The sequence below is a fragment of the Sciurus carolinensis genome, chromosome 12, assembly GCF_902686445.1.
Source record: "Sciurus carolinensis chromosome 12, mSciCar1.2, whole genome shotgun sequence".
Lineage (NCBI taxonomy): Eukaryota > Metazoa > Chordata > Mammalia > Rodentia > Sciuridae > Sciurus > Sciurus carolinensis.
The window spans coordinates 17,445,306-17,465,926 of NC_062224.1; the positions used below are offsets into that span (position 1 = coordinate 17,445,306).

Genomic DNA, 20,621 nt, shown 5'->3' on the forward strand with positions numbered 1-20,621 from the left:
GGCTCTTGTCTGACCTCAAAGGATTCATTTCTGCTGGGCACAGTGGCACACACCTGTAATCCCAGCAGCTCAGAGTCCATGTTCACAGGAGCGTTGCTCAAGTGGCCAAAAGGCGGAAACATCCAAAGTGTCCATGAAAGGAGTTACCACTGCTGGGGATGTAGCTCAGTGGTACAGCTACATGGGGCCCTGGGTTCCAGCACCGCTGTAATCCCAGAGTCTCAGGAGGTTAAGGCAGGAGAATGGCAAGTTCCAGGTCAGCCTCAACAATTTAGTGAGATCAAGGCCACCCAACGTCCCCTCCATTAGTTCTTGGTTCTTGCTCCACCCTGTGCAGACTTCACCCTTGGCCTCCATTGCACCAATAGAAACCCTTCCTCTGAGATGGACAATTTGAGTCTGAGAACTTTGTGGACTTCTGCTCAATATTAGCAGAGTAGAAGAAACTTCATCCATTCACATGTGTTTATCAAGTTTTCTGAGCACCTACTATGATCACAGTGCTTAGTATGCTAGAAATCGATTTATTTTAAACCTTGGTTATTGCTTCATATATACTTCATATGTTCTCTGTGTTTTCTTTCCATCTTTCATAATAGTGTGATGTTTTTAAGTAAACCTGGCAATTCTTGGTATCTGAAACTAGCAGCTAAATAAATTTTATGTCCTTGATGTCTCCGCACTTCAGATTGTTCTTTTAAGTTAAGGATTTGAAAGGCAGGCTAGACTTTCATAGCGTCCCATCTTTCATCAAACAAATCTGTCCTGCCAAGACCCTACAGCCCTAGCACACTTCACATCACCAACTCCTATTAAAATGGGGTTATTACTTTGCAATGTCAATGTCAAAATGTAAAGATAAGACACAGAAGGCAGAAAACAGAGTAATTAATGCTGTACTTGAACACTTGGCTTTTTTATTCTGGAAATTGTAACATAAATAAAGGCACATATAATTTATCTTTAAAAATGTTTAGGAAACTTAAATCTAGAAAGTCAAGAAGCTGACTGATTCTTTGCTCCCACCAATATTGCCACCTTATACCCCTTTCCTAGGGTTTCCCTCACCAAGTTTGCGCTGTAAGCTAAAAATTTAATTTATATAGTTAAAAAACATCTTTTTAGTTATAGACATAGAGGGTATTCTTCTTTTTTATTTACTGCTATGTTTTTTTGAACAATTTTCCCCTATAATACTAGCTTGGTAACAATCAAAATTATTAAAAATTAACTTCTATTGTAGATGACCTCAAATAATAATAATTTGTCCTCAGAAATGCTTAATCTGTCTAGCCTCAAACTTCACTTGGCATAAAGCTTGCAAGGAATTGACATGCTACTATTATCTGAGACATACCTTTTAACTAATTTTTCATTAATTTACTATCTGTTCCCTCAGATTATTACTATTACATTAGAAAAGTGTCAGATTCATTTCACTAAACACTCCTGAAAAGCTATGTCTCACCAGGCTGTGTCTGGGAGTCACTGTGCATGGTAGGGCATTGGGTTGTCCTATGGGTGGGAGACTGAATTTCCAAATTCAGTCCTTATTTTGCTTCTGTAGATAAGTCACCTGATCTTTCTGTACTTGAACTTTTTCAGTGAGGGGAAGTTACCAGCTCTGCCTGCTCCACAGTGTTGCAGGGATTAAATGAGCTGTTAAATATACCAGAGGTCTTGAAATTTAAAACACAAGAACCTTAAAGCAATTTTTCCACTCTTTTGAATATTTGCACTGACCACAGTCTTGTCAGCTGTGCCAACCAATGCCCAACATGGAATAAAAACTTTTTTTCTGCATCTTTGAAAGGAAACTACATAAAGGAATTTAGAAAAGAAAACAACACCACAGTTCCAGTGGTTAAAAGTAAATACACTCTTTTATATTTATCCAAGTATGTATTGAGTACTAGCCAGAAATACATTCTATTGGTAGCAGTACAAAGTGCGAAGATTTATTCAATGTGCATTTGGAATCAGAGACTTAATATACAATATGCGAATACTATAAATAACATCCTTCTTTCCACTCACTCATCTTCGTAATCCCAAATCAGCACATGCAACTGGTGATATAAGGCCCTGAATCTGTCATGTTAGTGGAGTTGGAACAAGTATTAAACTCTTACCTCAATAGCTTTCTCATTATGGAGGTCTCTAGACTAAAAAGGAAGTGGAGAGAATATTTAATGGTTTGGTTAAATTCCAGTCATCACTAATATGGATTCATAATTCATTTACTGGCTTCCAATGTGAAGAATCTACTTATGGATAAGTGAATGCATTATTGTCATATGTAAATGCCTGCCTCATAGTTTAGCACCATTAGAAATTATTTGGATGTATGCAGAATAGGCCTGTGGGCTACGCAGGGTATTTTTATCCTTCCCTAATAGACAAAACGCATGCCAGATGTCAGTACAATCTTTCCACTCTTTTGAATATTTGCTCGGACCACACACACCCAGTTTCATTACAAGCTCTTCACGTGCCTTAAAACAAATTTGCATTCACTGCCTCCATTTAACTGCAGGGCAAAGAGAGCCACAGAGAGGTCAAGAGCCTTCTGCCCCAGCACTCAGCACAAGTCTCGAGGGGAAGAGGGTCACACTCTATCTCCGTAAGGCCTCTCTGGTTCCAAGCTCATTACACGATGCTTTTCCCACTTCAAAGGAACATCTTAGATTTTATATGCTATCATTTCCCTGACAAGGTCACTCATTTTCATATATATTCACTCCATAACTTTCATATGTTCTGATGCAGCAAGGATGAGTTAAAATGAGGTTGTTTTAGGGACAAGATTTTGTTTCATGATCTGACCTTTGTCAAGTAATTTACCATGTCTTCTTATTGCCATCTAGAAATAGGGATGGTGAGTGACTCTCCTTTGCTTTTATCTCTTAGTTCAGTTGATGTGTTACACAGGATTAGTGCGCAACAGAAATTAAAGAACCTTCACACATGCACCCCAGGAGCATCTCCATCTTCCTGGCTGTGGACCAAGACCAAGGTCAGAGGTCAAAGATCTAGCAAGATTTTGTGGTGTGTTCCAGATCCTGAAATAGGTGGGAACACGGTCTGCGGTTATTTTCCACACTCATTTTTCCTGCTAATGCTGACAGTCCAGATCATGACTGACATGCACCATTGTGCTGATGCAGGATGGGAGTGAGGCCAGTATTCAGTGACCCAGGTCTGTTTTGGGCTGTTCCAGGATGTTCCATCCAAGCAGAGAGCATTCTTGACTTCCAGTCAGAATGCATCTCCTGGAGTGGCTCCTTAACGTGCACTTCAGGACAACAGATGGTTTGGTCCATAGTATCTAGTCTTTTCTGTGTGTATGTTTAACTTGCTGTTTTACTTGGTTAATGTGCCTTGAATGCTTCTAATTCTAATAAACAGAAGTACAGTGTGTTTTCCTGGTTTCCTCTACATGCAAAGCCCAGGGAGTATAATGAAGTAAGGAAGCAGATTTTCTTATTTGGAAAAGAGCATCTCATGGGCCTTTGAGGATGATGCTCCTGTATTGATTAGGATTTCAATGGGGCCAACAATCTTTGCAGTGACTGTCTCCATTCGATCCTCTGCTTCAGGTGAATTCTCCTGTGATTTATGAGAAACCTGGTGTGCATAGAGTTAAAACATTTCCAAGTCCCCCCATCTCTGTCCTCTATATCCCTGGCCCAGGGTGGGGCTAAGGGTCTTGACCTTGTCACTCTTCCTGAGGACAAGAGGAGAGGAACAGATGAATCCAACTGTGAATGCAGTGTCCCAGAAAAAGAGAGACAAAAATCCTTTTGAGCACACTGACCTATCCAAATCTTTCGTTAGTCATACTCAATGCTTGCTGACAGTGGATAGCAAAGGAAAATTGGGAAATGGGCTTTGCTGTTAAATGTATAAGAAAAAGGTAACCAAGTTGCTTAATTTTCTGTCCAGTTTTTGAAGATGGTAATTAGGAAACTAACACCAGCCAGGCTTGAGTGAATGCAAACAAGACCCCTATAGGCAGCAGAGTGTATTAGTGTAAAAATATGCTCGAGACAACATAACTTGTCAGAGAGGATTATTTCTACTTAGTGAATCTGCAGGAGCCCCTTTGCTGTACTATCCAGCATTTGACTAGGGAAGAGTGGAGAGAGAGAGAGAGAGAGAGAGAGAGAGAGAGAGAGAGAGAGAGAGAGAGAGAGAGAGAGAGAGAGGGAGAGAGAGAGAGAGAGAGAGAGAGAGAGGGGGAGAGAGAGAGAGAGAGAGAGAGAGGGAGAGAGGGCGCATTAGTGAACAGCGACTGTGGCATTGATGTTTGAGCGCACTTCTGAACTGGCTTTTGTTGAGACTATCTGTGTAGAAAGCATGCGCTGTCCCAAATCCGCTGTTACTATGAGAAATGAAGAGCTGCTTTTAAGGTATGTTGTTGTGTTCTTTGTTTAATGTGTGCTTTTCTAGTTTCTAGAGCTGGCTGAGACAATAATCATGCCCTGAATCAAGTAGCTTCCTTATCTTAGAAGAGAAGGGGGGAAAAAAAGAATCTAAAGAGAGAGAGAGAAGGGAAGGAAATTGAGACCCAGAGATTGGGAGAAAGAGCAAGCGAGAGAAAGGAAAGCACGGCTGTGAGCGAGTTCTATTTGTACTAGTTGCCTTTTGAAAGCAGATCATGTATTTGCTCGCTGCTGTGTGTGAGTGGCCAGTGGAGCATTTTAAGGGCTCCGAATCTGGCTCTTGGTTCGTCTTTTCCTTTGCAATGTCTAAGGCTCTTTCATTATTATGCACTCTGCATGGAATAATCACCGAAAAAGGAGCTGAGGAGACTCCATATTAGACTTGCGTTCCAAATACCGCTGTAATCTGGACTTAGCCTACCTAAATAGTCCTCCTGTGTTACCAGGTTTGGATCACTTTATCCTGTATGCTAAAATGTGTACCTGTTTGGAGACCTGTGTTCATGCATGGCGTCCTGGGTCCCCATGTATAGAAAGCAAAATATTTGTTTCCTGCATCGGTGTTGGGGTCCTCTCACATACCAAAAAGGAGGCACCACTGACCTTTTGGGAAGCAGAGAGAGAATTATGATAGAATTGGCATCCTGCTTTGAAAAATGTAGTCTTTTGTTTATTTGCTAGCAGACATTGTGGCACTGAATACATCTTTAGGTCTGACAATAGGACCAGCTGAACAATGGAGCTGTCAAACTAGCTTAATGCATGTCTCGGGCTTTTTTTTTTTTTTTTTTTTTTCTTTCTCAACACCCTTTTTATCTCCTATAATCTTGTTTGTATAGACTATCAGAATGAAGAGTTTTGAGAAATGCTTGTTTGTGGTTTTGTGCTTTTAAAAACATTCAGTATCTGCCCGTTCACAGAGATGTTTGCATTTTGCAGTTACGTTGGTTGGATTAAGTTAGAGATTTATTGCTTACCTCTCTGTTAACTACAGAAAGAAAACTTATTGATTGAGAATGCTTGTAATACCATTATCATTCTGGCAAATACCTTGTGCTCAGACCTGCTTCTACTGTGTTTAATGCTCGGGATTTTAAAATTGGCCCATTTGGTGGACTTAGGGAATGTAGCAGGGAAGAGAAGTTAAGAGGAATATTTTTAATGCTTAAGGAAATTATAATTTCTAGTCCCTACCCTCCCTTTTAGCATCCATGTAGATAAACCATTTAGAAATTCAAGGACAACTGAGAACTTTCGCCCTTAAAATTTTGGTCACAAACTATTATTGTATAGCCTATTAAGTTGTTAAGTTCAAGGTCTCTGTGGAATATATTGATTTTTGATTTATGCTTATGTCCTTGTAAAATGCATTTTTATGCAGTGCAAACATTTCTCACGTCTTCAAATATCTTTCATTTTATAAGATAAGCATTGATTTCTAAGGTAAAACAGTGAGACTATAGATAGAGGACAGGGAAAATTTTGTTTCAAACTTCTCAAATATTGAAATCATTTTTATGTTCACATTAGTTATAAAAGAATTGGTCCTATAATAGTAAATGGTGATTGATTTACATGAAGAATATATATTTATATAATGTTTTAGTATTTTGTTTAATTGGCTGTGTGTGCCAGAGCAACATATCAAAAATACATTAGTACATTCCTAGAGAAAGATTAAGGACCTGATTTTAAAAGAAAGAAACAGAAGGGAAATTGTTTAAAGGGCAAAGTTAAAAAAATTTAGTTACAAATATTTCCTGCTATATTTTGGTTCAAATTAGTGATGTTCCCACTAAATAAGGAACAAGGTGTACTACTTATAAAAACACAGATGTGGAAAACTACCTATTTTTAGAGTTAGGGCATATAGATTTTCAATTTTTTAAAACTTAACTTTGAAATGCTATGAAATATTGAATGCAGAATTATTTAAATAAATATTACCAACTAAATAGAATTGCCATCTCAAGTAGAGATTTTCTGTTGATAATATTTCCAGAGCCCAGGCATACCCCAAACACATATATGTAGTGTGATAATATTTTTAAAGTTATTCATTGTGAATAGAATGCATTTTAAAGGCATACTTATGTTCTCTTGCTTCCAATGGGATCCGAACTGCTCCTTCCATCGGGTACATCAAAAATTGTTTTTAGGATGAGCTCATAAAAGGTAATGGGCGAAGCTTCATATCTGAGACAAGCCAACTGTTACCAACATACCCAGGTTCTTAACTAAAACAAAGGTTGCAAGGCTCTGTGTGTATGTGTATATGTGGTTTAGGAGAAAAGTAGTCTTAGGTGCTACCTAGCTTCTTCTCAGGAGCCGATTTAAATAAAGAAATTACTTGAAAATCTCCATGTTGGATTTTTTTTTTTTTTTTTACTAAATTATCAATTATTTAACTCTGATCTATTCACTCTAAATCCTGAGTGGTCACAGTTAGGTTCAGAAACAAGGGCAATCTCTTCACACTCTGTTTGTTCTCTAGTTGCTTGATTCATCACCAGCCTCCAGAATTTGGAGACATCCTGCCTTCCAGCATCCAACACATAGATGTCTTTTTCTCTAACCTGATGGGAAAGGTATGAGGTTGCCAGGAACAGGCAAACTTGCCTGTATCTATTTTTACAACAGTAGCAAGATAACGTAATCTGTATCCTGCTATAAGCCTCGATTCCCCTGGATAGTGACCTAAACAAATGTAGAAATAAAATTTAATTCTAAGCTCAGACCTGCAGCAAAGGAGTAGAAGACGATTCAAACTGGGAAAATGGTTTCTTTCAATAGAAAGTAACGATTACACCCTAAGCCCCTTTACACACGAGCCTTGGGAATGTTCACATAGCTGTGTATAGCAGACCACAGACCGAGATCTATAACCTCAGTGTTTTAAAATTCTTTTATTTGTTAAAATGAAGGCTGACAGTTTTTCTTTTTCAAAATATGAGTGGATACGATTGCAAAATATCCTTTGGGGGCTGAAAAAAAAAAAAAACAGAGGCAAGTGGTTGATTAATATTCATATCTAGAACTTTAGCAAGTACAGATTGTACTCGAATACCTGCAAAGTCATTCAAAGAGTGAATCAATACTAATTATTGTAATCAGGGGGGTTAATTAGGTGAAAATGTGCCTGATGGAAAGTTCATTGCTTACAGCCCTGGAAACACCCAGGATGATGAAAAGAAAGGTAAAATGCAAAAGGAAAATGAGTGTGTCAGAATGTGTAAATGAAAAACACAACTTGATTTTGGGTAATTGCAGTCGTGAGGAAATTGGAAATATCCAACTTAGTTTTTTGGTATTGAGATTTGTGTAAAAGTTACTAACAGAATGCAGTTTATTTACTGCCATCTGCTCCAGAGCATTTATCTATACTTCTTTGCACAAGTGCAAGTCCATGCAGTGGCAATAATCCTTTCTTGGATCATCTTTATCAGCCTTCATTGAATTTCTTTCTACATTTTGGTAATTCCTCGGGGATATGTTGGGGGATGGGGTGGTCTTATTTTCTAAAACTATTGATTGCTTCTCTAATTGTTATTGGATTTAGGAGTTTTTCTGAACTAACGGTGACTTCTATTCTGGAGGAAAAAGGAAACAGTGGTTTGGAGTGGATTAAAATTCATGGCATTTTATTTAGCTGACATTGAGAAGAGGGTGTCAGAGAAAGGAACCTGCATGTGAGGCTTCATGTTGCAGTAAATAGAAATGAAGTGTCCTGGAGGGAGCTGGAGCATCTTTCAGATCATATGGCACCCACCTACATGTGTTGTGTGTTTGTGTTTTGAACCTCCACTCAACCCAGAGATGCTGCTGGTCAACATGTTTTGGGAAGAGATGCACCTCGTTCCCAAACACACCCTTCTACCTCTTGGAAAGTCATTAGAAATGATCAGGTACAAGTATGCCAATCTTCCCCACAGCTTTTTCTCTGTGTGATAGATTCTGGCACATTTTCTTGTATGTCAACAGCAACAGGAAATGGCATCTATGGAGAAAGAGTGACACCAACCCAGAGTGACATGTATTATGAGGGCAGCTTGAGCTCCTGCTACTTGAGCCCACCCCAGGTTGACCTGCCCATGATTGGTTGCACAGGATCCTGATGAATCACCACAGTTCATGAAGCAGCATGGCCAACATGCCCTCAGCAAAAAAATAAAAAGTAGAATTTTCCTGAAAAATTGTTCAATTCAACAAACTTTGTTGTCGTGGTAAAGAGCTTGCACAATGCTAATACACCTCTGATACTCCTAGCTCTTTTCATTTGATTCTTAAGAAAGCTCACAGCTGCAATTAGTAGCAACTCTGTTGAAACTTATACAGAGCAGCATAGGCCTCTAGCAGGTGTGTGAACTGTCTAGCAAGGACACGATTGTCCTATATGTGCTTTTAGTAGCCCTGGAAAGTTGTCCACCCTGGCCATAACAAGAACCACACACCCTGCACTGTTTATCACACCTTGCTTTTTGAATGTCTTGGTCTGGGACACCAGCTCTCTTTTGGGGCTCTGCGATTTGGCTTGCCTGCTTATTCAAAGATGCTTTAGGAATCCTCTGTAAATTAAAACTCCCTGAGTGGGCAGGGATGGTATGGACTTCCTGGTGGTAGTGGTTGGGATTCATTTTGATCTTCTTTCTGAAAACTGAATTGATAAAAAGGAATGGAGACCCTATTCCAAGCCCCAGAATGCTCTGGGCCTGCTCTCCAAAAACTGTAACTTCTGGGTTGGCCTGCAGGCCTTAGGTCAGTGAAAACTTAGTGCTTTAAGAATGGTAGGTTGAGGGCTTGCTTTCTCTCTGCCTTCTCAACTGCCAGTTCTAGGTTCCAGCAAAGATTGGTGTATGGGGTGTTATGACAGAAGGACTAGAACCTAAAGTTGTGAATAATATGCTGTGTGCCTGGCACTCCACTAACAGGTTACTTTGTCCTGTGTAATGTAATTCTCACAGCTATCCAAGAGTTAGTGGTCACTGTTATTTCTCTTCTTAAAGGTGAAACACTAAGACCAAGACAGATAAAGTCATGGGTCCATAGACACAGCTCATAGTGTAAGGGACTATAACTCAAGGCTCAGCCATATTCCTGCCCTGGCCAATGGGAAGTATAGCCATTTAACATTAGGCAAGACTTCCTCTGGTACAGCAGTTCCACTGTAGAGGTGCATTAGATGTACCTCCTAGTTTTTTTTTTTTTTTTTTTTTCTGACCAGTGAGAAAGTTTTACAATTCAGCAAGGACTCATCACCTAGGATCTGAGGTCAAATTTCTGTTCCTTTTTTATGGTTTCAGCTATTTAGCTCTTCCTGAATTATAGTCCCTTTAGCCTTGTCTACTTTCCAGGGCTAGTTTTAAGAAGAGCATAAGATATAGGACTAAAGAAATAGAGAATGATGAGAAAGGAGAAAGAATTAAGGGAATAAGGAAAAATTCTTTGGAAAGCAGCAATTTTTGCTTCTGAGTTCTAAAAACTCCCCTCTGTACCCTGACTTGTGTTCCTTACAGTTCACCAGGTCTTTGAATTAAAGTATTCTATGCCTCATTCCTCTTGGGCTTTAATCTGTATAATGGGAACAGATATGGGAAGGAGTAATAGAGAATTTTAAAGTATTATGAAGTTAAAATGTGAATTTTTATGTGTATAAGTTGCTAAATATGTCATTACTGCAATGGTAACCAAGTAACAAATTATTTATAATTATATAGAGAGATAAATATATATATATATATATAGTATATATATATTTTTATATATATATAAATATATATAGTCTGGGCCATTAAGAAGGTCACAATATTCATGGGGCAAAGAAAAATGAGAGGGGAAGAAGGGATGAGGAGGACTCAATAGAAAATATGGAGAAAGGATTTGAACTGGGACTTGAAAGATGGGCAGAGTACAGATGAGTGAGGAGAAGGAAGATGCTCTTAGAACATCCTGAACTTATCTTTTTTAAAAAAATATTTTTAGTTTTGGATGGACACAACACCTTTATTTTATCTATTTATTGATGTGTTGCTGAGGATCGAACCCAGTGCCTTACACGTGCAAGGCAAGTGCTCTACCACTGAGCTACAACCCCAGTCCCCTGAATTTATCTGTTTATAAAATCAAGTAAAACAAAATCCTTGGTTACCTTTCTTTCTGGTTTTCCAAAGTCATGCACATCTCTCCTCTGACCTTGCATTATTCCTATGATGTAGGGCTGAGGTAACTATTAACATTAATAGAGAACTGAGAGACTGAAAATCAAGTCACATTCAGCAATAGAGATGAGATATAGTACCTTCTAGTCCTCTTGGGTAGAGAGCTCTACTACTTTTTGCTGAAGATTTTTGGGAAGTTCTTTTAAGAAAAAGAAAAAAAAAAATTCCCACTAATGGACTTACTGGGAATTAGCATCAAAAGCAAATTTAAATAAAAAGTCATTTGGGATTTTCAAAAACCTCTTTCATAGGCTAAAAATGGTTCAAGATTTGAACCATATTATAGGGAAAAAATAAATTTCCTGTGCTCAAAACCTTGATGTATTTTCAACCTACATGTCACTTTAATAGCTTGGTTATATAATTGCTGTAGTAATAATTAGGCTAACACATTGTACTTCTTATCTGAGGATCATGGTAGGCTTTGATTTGTCAGCCATTCATCCCTCATAGGAAGCAATGGCCACGCATAAGACAAAGGTCGAACTGATGAATCAGAAAATTAAATGACTTTTCCCCAGTGTCCATCAACTCTCTGACAGCATGAAATGCAGAATCCAACAGGTTTGGTTCTTAAATCTCATAATCTTTTCACTCAGTCTGAAAGTAGCATTTGTCCTAAAGAGTCTGATCTGCATGCAACAGATCAGATATCTTCTGATCTTAGTAGCCAGAAGCTCTTTGCTGGGGATCATTTATCATTGTGAGTAAAGTGATTCATGTGCTTGCTTTTACAGACACCCAAGCTTTGGCTGTTTTAATCCTCACTCTACTTCAAGATGTATTTGTTCAGAGCAAACGGGGAGATTCAGGCAAATGGGGGCTGATTCCCTCTTAAATTGAGATTTTGATTCTTGCCCAGATCTGTCTCAGTCAACCTCACCCCACCCGAAAGCTTACCACATCCATCTCTTTTGCTCTCTCTCTCTCCCACCTGTTGCTCTCTGGGCCCCAGTGTTACCACCACAACTGTGTCCCCCCCAGCTGTTGCTGCTCAGCTGTTGTATTTTGTCAAGCAGTAATTTCTCCTTTTTTAAATTGAACAACACGTGATGGTAAGATAAGAACTTCTGGCTGATGGAGGAAAACATTTGGTGGGGGCAGGGGTATTGAAGGGCAGATTGCGAGGGAATTAGAAACCTCATTCTGTTAAGTATAAATTTTGTTCCTCCAGCCAGGCTGGCACCAGATAAGGGCACCTGGTATAGTTTGACAAATCTCGGCATCTTCAAGAGGGTACTGGACATTCCTTCAAAGGCTTCTCCCCCCACCCCCAGCACCCTCCATGTGCAAATCACTTTGCTAGACAGGGAAACCTTTTTCAACTCCCCACCCTTTCCCCAGACTTCTTTCCAATTTTCCCATGCTATTTACTCCGTCTGCCCCCTCCCTCTCCCTGGTAATGTCTGGAAAGGAATCCCACCGCTTACTGCAGAGACAGCTGTTCCCAGTTCAGAATCAGCCTTGGTCAAGGCGAGTGCAACTTGATTTTCCAAGAGATAAACGACCTACAGCTCCTCTCTTCACTTTGGTCACCCACCTCCTCAGACACACAGCTCCAGAGGAGAGTTTCAGACGTTGTCTGGCTCCCATTGGAAAAGAGAAGGGGGGAAAGGAGAAAGGAAGAGAAAACGAGACCAGTGGTGTGATGGAGAGAGGGGGAAAAGGAAAGGGTAGGTTAGGGAGAGAAATTACGAGGTGGCCAGGCTGTGGGTCTGAGAGATGCAGAGGATTAACATTTGCTCCCCTTGGATTGGAAGCTCCTGACAGCTCTAGAGGGGCAGTTCCTTTCCCAGTACCAGCAAGGTATGTATGCAAAGAACTATCTTCAGCTGGAGGGCCTCTTCAGGAGGAAAATGGATTCACCGCCCAGTATGTGGGCTCTGTTAAAAACAGAGTCAGAAAAACACAAGATTGCAAACCAGTAAAAGCTGCTCTCAAGGGATAGCAACTGCTTAGTATTCCTTTAAAAAATGTAAAACGGGAGTTTAATAACTATTTTTTCAGTATGGGCATTTAATTTTACTCATCTACTTTAAGAAGGATCAAGAAACTCAAAATGGGGTGAAAACAAGTTGTTGGTTTTAAACTTACGATTGGTGATATAAACATTTGTTTTTGGGTGCTATCTTTCTGGAAATAGGATAACATGTTGACCATGTATCACTCAAGGCTTTGTTTGGGTTGTTTGTACATTAAAAAAATAAACCAAGCCATTATTTATTTTTGTAAGTTGCTAATGAAACTGGAGTCAGCCAAGAACAAACACATGGCTACAAAGTCAGATACTCTCTCAGGTAGTTAAAATTCATGTGGATTTCAAATTTATTGCCTGGAAATGATGGGAAATCCCATTATAGGGCCTGTATTTCTTGTTCCAAATGACTCTAAGCACATTGGGCTTGTGTGTGTGTGTTTTAAACTGAAACAGCAATGTTAATAAAATTCAAATTCAAAAGTGTGATGGAGGAAGATGTTTTGGATTCTAGTTTGCTGTAAGTAGCCAAGAGTGTGTGTGTGTGTGGGGGGGGGGTCCTTTACTTGAGGTGGCTTTTGCAGCTAATTGAACAGCTGCTAGTGCATCTTTGTTTTGTGGTTGCATTGCTGATAGTTACTCCTTTTGAAAGGACTACCATGTGGAAAATTATGTACAGGAACTATTTTGAAAAGTAGAAATTTGTCATAAGATACAGTCATCTGCAGAAGAAAATGTGCTCGTTTCATAAACCTTAATCAGAGTATATCAGCCTCCAGTCTCTATAGTATACACTGTGCAAAAATGTTGAAAGACCTAGAGTTGGTGGACTATATTCTAGTTGGTTGATTGGGGTGGCAGGAAAGCATTCTCCTAATTCAGGCAATGTGGACGCTTTGTACAAATGCATTTATTAGCACTCTGTTGCTACCGAGAGTTGTTTTTTAATGCTAGTGATAATTCAGTGCTCAAACAATGGACATTGGACAAAACTCAGTATGAGATGAGGGCCGAGGAGGGAAGTGGGGAGCACAGCGCACTGGCTTGCCTTGGAAGGCCTCCTACAAAATGAGGTCATTCAGAAACTTTCCCTTGAAGTGCTTCCAATTCTTGAATTGCCTTTTGTTTGGGAAATGAATAGCAAGTTGATTAAAAAAAGGAGACAATTAGGGAGGTAGGGGGATGGGGCTAGAGAAGAGCTTAAGGTTTTTCTACAATGGAGCTAAAACTAAGGGGAAACTTCATTGTTCCTGGTCCCCAGTGATGTCAGCACATGGTGGTGTCACCAACTGGTTCATGTCCACAAGAGGTGCCCTCCGAAGGCCTTGTCGCCTTTCATTGCTGTCAATAAGATCCTTGGCTATAAAATAGCTTCATGAACCCCAGTGTTCGACTGAGGCCCCTGGAACTATCTGCCAGATAACTCCAACTGCCAAAACATGATACCTGATGGCTCATCACTGCATGAAAATTTAAAAAGGGGCCCTCTCGAATTGTTTTTAGATTTTTTTTTTCCCCTTCTGCCAAAGGAGTGAAATGAGAAATTTCAGCTTTCCATCAGGTGGCATTTGAGTGTTTTGGTTTTCATTTTGAAGCACAGGAGCTTTGAATTTCGTGTTTTTTAAAAACATCAAGTGGGTATGTGCTGTGATCATAGAAACTTGGATATTAGAAACGAAAGCCACACATGGAAGGCTGTCGTGAATGACCTGTGGAATGGGGGTGTGTGAGCATTTTGTTTCTGGCACCTAAATCAAGCGCCTATGCAATCACTACATTATTTATGTATTTGGCAGCCAGAGTGTTTATTTAAACTCAGCCACACTCCATAAGCTTCCTTGGTTCACCACTGTTATATCTCATGTAGCATGAGTTTTATATTTGACCCTGGTTTTGCTTCTAACTTTAAATGGTGAAAGCAAATGTGCTTTGGAAACTATGTTGCGCTGTAGTTGTTAAATAAGGCAATAACCTATGCACTTGTAATTCTCTCTATGACCTACTTACATACTACTTCACCCTCCTTATAGTATGATTAAAAGCTGCTTTGAATCCACTATTGCCTCAAGGGATTTGAGGCTAGAATTTAACAAACTACTGAGAAGGCTTAACTCAGGAAGAGGGCCTCCCTACAGCTTCTTCTAACTAATTCACATGCAATTAAAGAGAAAATAAATATTTTAGAAGTGTACATGTTAAGGAAGTATTTTCTACCTTATAGAATGTAGAGATAGATATGACATGAAGTTATTTCTTTTTGATTAACTGGGTTGTTTTGTTTTGGAGGTATGTTCTGTTGTCTCTTAAATTTGTTATATAGTCTGCTTGTATACAGTAGGGACTTATATAATAACATGGAAAACTAAAAACTGTCAAGGTTTGTCTTCATTTATCCAACCAATTTTAATTATTTAGATAATTAAAAGACAAACCAAAATTTTAGAATTTCAAAGGTAGCTGGCAATAGCTGGAATGGGTAGTTTAGGATTAAGAAAAGTTTGGGTAGTTTTGGATATAAGAATTCATTTTATTACAACTGTTTTTTCAATTATTTACAAAGCTAGACCCGGATCCTCAGGAAAGGCCATATTTGAAAATGGTAAGTCTAGTTCTACTTTTCAACTACCCTCCAATTAGAAGGTCAAAAGTCAGATATATGGTTCAGCTGAAGAAGGAAATCAAGTCAATTAAGTATGAGTGGAGTTAACTGAATATTATAAGGCTCTTACTCCATGTTGCTCAATGCACCAAACCAGGACTTAAAATTGAATATGGATTTAAAATTGATATGTAAATATCTATTTTCTTTCATAATCTCTAAAGATAATTCTCATTACCACACAAGAAAGTAGTGAGAAAAATTAAAACAATCTTTTCTCCATATAGTGTCTGACACATTTAACTACTTGTGACTGTTAACCCTCTGGCTACAGTGACCCAGCTAAGACTTGATTTGTGAGAAGCCCAGCTCCTGAGCACCACATTCTGATTTTCTTTGGAATAAAAACAACATGGAGTAAAAATCAGATTTTCAAATAAAACTGTGTGTACATATATTTGTGTGTGTGTATGCAGGCATAGGTAGTATGTGTACACATACACTTAAATAAATGGTTACATATACCTTTCTCTCCAAGTTTAAACCATTTTACAAAACAAAATAAAAAGTGATAATTACCATAAAAGGCAAACTATAAACTTTTGGTATGTGATTTATGATGTCGATTTAGAATGTGAAATATGCCATGAAGTTTTTCGTAGTTGGCACTACACTGAAAAGATTGGTTTAATAAACAACACAACAAGGAGAGCGCTAAATTAGAGTGTCACCTTGTAAACTAATCTTTCAAATTCTTTCACAAATCACTTGGAAAGATTTAACTCGCCTGCTTCTCTTCTCAAGTCTTGCCACTTTCCTTAATTCCTATTAGGAAATCAGTCACAAAGCTTAAATGTAGCCATTACATTATAGACCAAACACATGAAGTTACTGTCTTTTTTTTTTTTTTTTAATTATTGTGTTAAATACTAGGAACCCGCAGGGTCGTGATTTATCGATATTTTTAAAATGTGATTACTGTTATTTTCAGGCATTTCTTAGTGTTTTCAAGTTGATACAAAAGACGGTAAGTACATTTGTGCAAAGACTGATCTGTCACCTTAAAACAGAGATAAGCCCTAAAATGTCACTTGGGTCCTATTTATCTGGTATTTGCCTAAACCACAAATACTATTTCAGCGATTGTTGTCAGTTCATACACTGGCAAGCACTCACTGAAACAAACCCTCCTGGTGATTCTGTCTCCTGTGGCTTCGGTGTGGGAGCGTGGTTCTGGCTGGAAGGGAATCCGGCTTTGGCACTTGGCACCGGCACTAAACCTCTCCCACAAGTGGCCACTGCGGCCTCGTGCCAGGGCAATGGGGAATTGGGTGCAGCAGGGCAGGGCCAGAGCTGTGCCCGAGTTTGCATTTCGGGATGCGCGGGGACCCCAGGCAAGCGTGGCCACGCTGAAGCCGCGCGGGCTCCGCCCGGACAGCGGCCGCCCGCCTGGGTCGCTCCCGGGGCGGGGCGGGCCCGCAGGGGTTAAGCGGCGGCGCGGGCGCCCGGGGAGCTCCGCCCCGCCCGCCGCACCTGGCGCTCGGCAGCCGGCCGCCTCGGCACTGGATTTCGGAGGGGATTGGCGGAGAGCGGCAGGGAGAGAATGTGACAAGTGCGGGCTCGGCGGCCGCCGGGGGAGGCCGCGCGCACCTGTCCCTGCCCGTCTCGCGCCGCCCGCGGCCGCTCGGACGCGCGCAGAGCCGCCCCCCACCGCCGCCGCCGCCGCCAGCGCCCGAGAACATGACTTCTGCCTTCAAGCTGGATTTCCTCCCGGACATGATGGTCGAGGGCCGCCTGCTCGTCCCGGATAGAATGTGAGTGCGGCCGGCGGCCCGCAGGGCCGAGGGTCCGCGCGCCCGAGCGGGCGTCGTCGGCTCAGCTGGCGGGCGCTGGGGGACTGGCTGCGCTCGCAGCTGCCGGGCGCGTGGTGGCCGCCCGGGAATCGGCCGCCCCCTTGGGCTTTCCGAGGCCGAAGCTGGACGCGGGCAGGAAGGAGCGAGTCCGGACGTGCTGCGCCCAGCCGCTGGGCACTGGCGATCGGGGCGCGGGGACCGGGCGGGGTGAGCGGGGCGCGGCGTCTGGGGGTCCGAGCGGCGTGAGCGGAAGGCTGGGCGGGGCGCGGCGCGGCGTCCCGGGGACCGGCCGGCGGGGCTCGGGTCCGGGGCGGGGTGGGCGCGTGCTGGTGTGCACGCTCGTGTCACTTGAGCTGTGGAGCTGATGGAGCTCTCGCGGCCCGTTTAAAGATCCCTCCTTACCAAATTATCCATCTATCAGACTTTCCATTTGCAAAAATTCCTAAGGTGGGAGAAGAAGAACATAGGGGGGAAAAAAGGGGGTGGGGGATAATTATAAAGCATTAAAGTAGCCAGGTGTACTCAATTGCAGAAATTAGAGGTAATTTTTATGTAATCATGATGGTTTGTCTGATATGCAGTCTGTAATTTAATAATGTGATTCTGGTTGTTTTACATATTGTCAAACTAGGGTAGAGAGGTTATTGGAAGAAGTAGCGAGCTGGGATTCCGGAGGAAAGGAAATGGTGTCTAATTTTTATCAGTCTTGTTAGTCTTGATAGGGAAGTTTCTCTTATTAGCTCAGGGATGTTAAGTCAATAGGCTCTACTTGCATTTCAGGCATGTTATGTAAAGAAAATTGAAAGAGATAGGAAAAGGACTACCAGCGTGAGGCAGAAAGGTCTGTGTCCTTTTTAGACATGGAATATATAAAATTACCTCTTAACGGGTGAGAAATTTGATAGTGAATCTAGGCTGAAAGGTATTTAGTGAAGAAAAGGACTGACTACGGTCGAGTAGGAGTATGTATAAAACGTTTCCGCTTCTACCGTTAAAGACTTGAACAGCGGCACACTTTCTGGCACCTTATGGTCTTCTTCGGAACGTTCCGGCCATTCTGAGCTTTATGATCCATTTTCTTGGCAACTAACTTTTCCCTGTGATGCTAGATTCTTTTTCTAGTATGTCAAGTGTTATGAGTTGAGATTCTTAGGAAATGCTGCAGTGGCCAATTATTTAAGACCTTCCTAAAATTAAAAAAGGAAGTGGGTGGGGTAGTAACTTTCATTAAATGTGAATTGTCCTGTCAATATGAAGACTGCTAAACTTGCTGGAATAGGTGATCTCAACTGAGATCATCAAAAAACATAAAACATTGAATTTCCTTTTGGTGCTTTATTTGTGAGAAATTAATCCTGATTTGTAACATTCCCAAGATATTTAAGAGATCTCTGTCTTGTTTTCTGCACTTAATACATGTTTGCACCTGAGCTAGTTTGAAAGTTTTATGTGTTTTCCTCTGATAGAGTGGACTGCAACCAAGGAATTGGATTGATTATGATTTTGAATTTATAGTCACCTGCTACTTAAGTGACCATCATATATCTAGCTAATGAATGCTCTTTGAATTTAAAGTATTAATGGCCTCTGAAATATGTAGTCTCTTGTCAATTAAGTTATGAATTATGAAAATTTAATTTGTCCTTTTCATTTGGTAGATGAATGTGGCTTGTTCAAATTCTTTAGTCTGAATAGAGACTTTGTATCTTAGCCATGGACTTTCCCATACAAACCCTAATATGATTTCTACTCCACTTCTCTTCCAAATGCTCGTTATTTCCAAATGATAGCCTTTGGAATCAAACCAGATTGTTTTCAGTGTTTGTCAACTATTGCTTAATTGAACTAAAAAAAAAAAAAAAAAAAAAGATTTGTAAATGATAGCTTTATTATTTGTTTCCAAGATAACTATTGTGTGTCTCCTATGACCCTGAGAACACTGTAGCAAGTTTTCCAAAATAGCTTGTAATTAATTCATACTAGAGGCTTTATTTGGGGATAGAGGTGTGTGTGAAGGAACATAATTTGGAAATGCATGAAACCCACCTAGGCAGTGTGTTTTATTGCCATATTCATACAGTTGAGAAGATAGCTGTGTGGATTTATTGTTTTGGGAACTGGTTGTCATATATGGTATATTGCTGCTTGGACTAAATTGCAGTCTGCTAGATATTGGCCTGTTCCTAAAAGGAACTTAAATAAAGCATGGGGGCTTTTCTGGTGTTGATTTTCTAAAGCAGGAGAACATATTTTCAGTGACGTTTTCCCACCAGAATATATTAGATAAGTTTGCAAGATGTAATATGTTTGAGTCCTCAAGGCAGATGAACAAATAGCTTTTGAGATGAATTATTATGCTTGATGGCCCCATGAGCCAGTCGGTGTTTAAAGAGCCCACATCATTTAAGGCTCTGTAGTGGCATAAAATTGCATATGCTTTAAATGGGGGGGGGGTGGTGTTAAACATTCAGTATCCAAACTGTAAATGGAAATGAACATTTTAAATAATCTTGACTATTGTTTTTGGTCTTTGTGTTATTGTAAAATACTATTTACAACAAGCCATAATGAAAATAGGAACTAATTTTTTAAAAAATTCATTTAAACTGGGGCAGTTAGTTTTGAATTGGGAGTGGGGATAGTATTCCCTCCTTTGTTTCAGCTTTTTAGTGATTATACATACATTTAGAATTTGAGTGCTTTTGAATTTTTAAACAACTGAGAAATAATGCCCACGTAATGAGAAATTACAGGTGAAAAAATTAACACAGCTTCATAAGTATTCAGATTTGTAAATGAAATACTGAGAATACTTTTTTTCCCACATTCAGTAAGTACCTTTTTTGAAACTGAGGAAAGTCATGCTGATTGTAAATTCATTCACTCGGTGAATTGACTTTTTTGTTGAGTCTTCCGAAGTTGGGGTAACTGGCAAAATATTTATCTGCATATAATTAAACTGAAAGGTGGTCCTAAGGAAATCAATGTTAAAATTGAAAGGAACTACAAACTATCTCATCAGCTCTCATTTTATAGCTTAAGGATATTGTGACCGGTCCCACCAAAATGAGAACATATGAGCTGCTAGTTGAATGCCTCCTTTGTGCCAGAATGCTTTATTTGCACTGTCTGTGATCTTCATGGTAGATCTAAAGGGTGAATATTATGCCCGTTTTACAGATGACGTTTAAAGAGCTTCTACGTGCTACATACGCAGTAAATGGCAAAGCTGTGTTTTTTTTTTTTGTTTTGTTTTGTTTTTTCCTGGAGTGTATGTGAGTGTGGGGTGGTGAATGTATGTCCATCTGCTGATAGAGAGGGAGGAGAGAACTGTAATTAAAAAGTATGACAGATTTTTTAATCAGAAGACCAAAATTGTACCACATGAGAATGCTTGAGCATTGTCAGAAGTAAACATATATCACCTGTTCAGGTTGATGTATGCAAAGTGTCATATTCTTATTTGATTCAAATTTATTTATTCCATATGTTCATTAACTAATGAGAATATATTTTAATTAAACAATTTTTTGT

General features: G+C 40.0%; 1 protein-coding gene across 11 annotated transcripts in view; it reads left to right on the plus strand.

Annotated features, from left to right (window-relative positions):
- The window catches only part of Celf2 (CUGBP Elav-like family member 2), a 507,177-nt gene that overhangs the window by 191,241 nt on the left and 295,315 nt on the right, over positions 1–20,621 (plus strand). For 4 of the 11 annotated variants that reach the window (XM_047520126.1, XM_047520128.1, XM_047520127.1 and 1 more), the window contains exon 1: positions 4,306–4,412. The exons of 2 other annotated variants lie outside the window; for them this stretch is intronic. In XM_047520126.1, coding sequence (XP_047376082.1) covers positions 4,306–4,412 — 107 coding nt within the window. Of the gene's footprint in view, positions 1–4,305; positions 4,413–16,776; positions 17,049–17,109; positions 17,295–20,621 lie in introns of those variants that run through there. 5 more of the 11 variants (XM_047520131.1, XM_047520134.1, XM_047520133.1 and 2 more) reach the window with 3 other exon arrangements.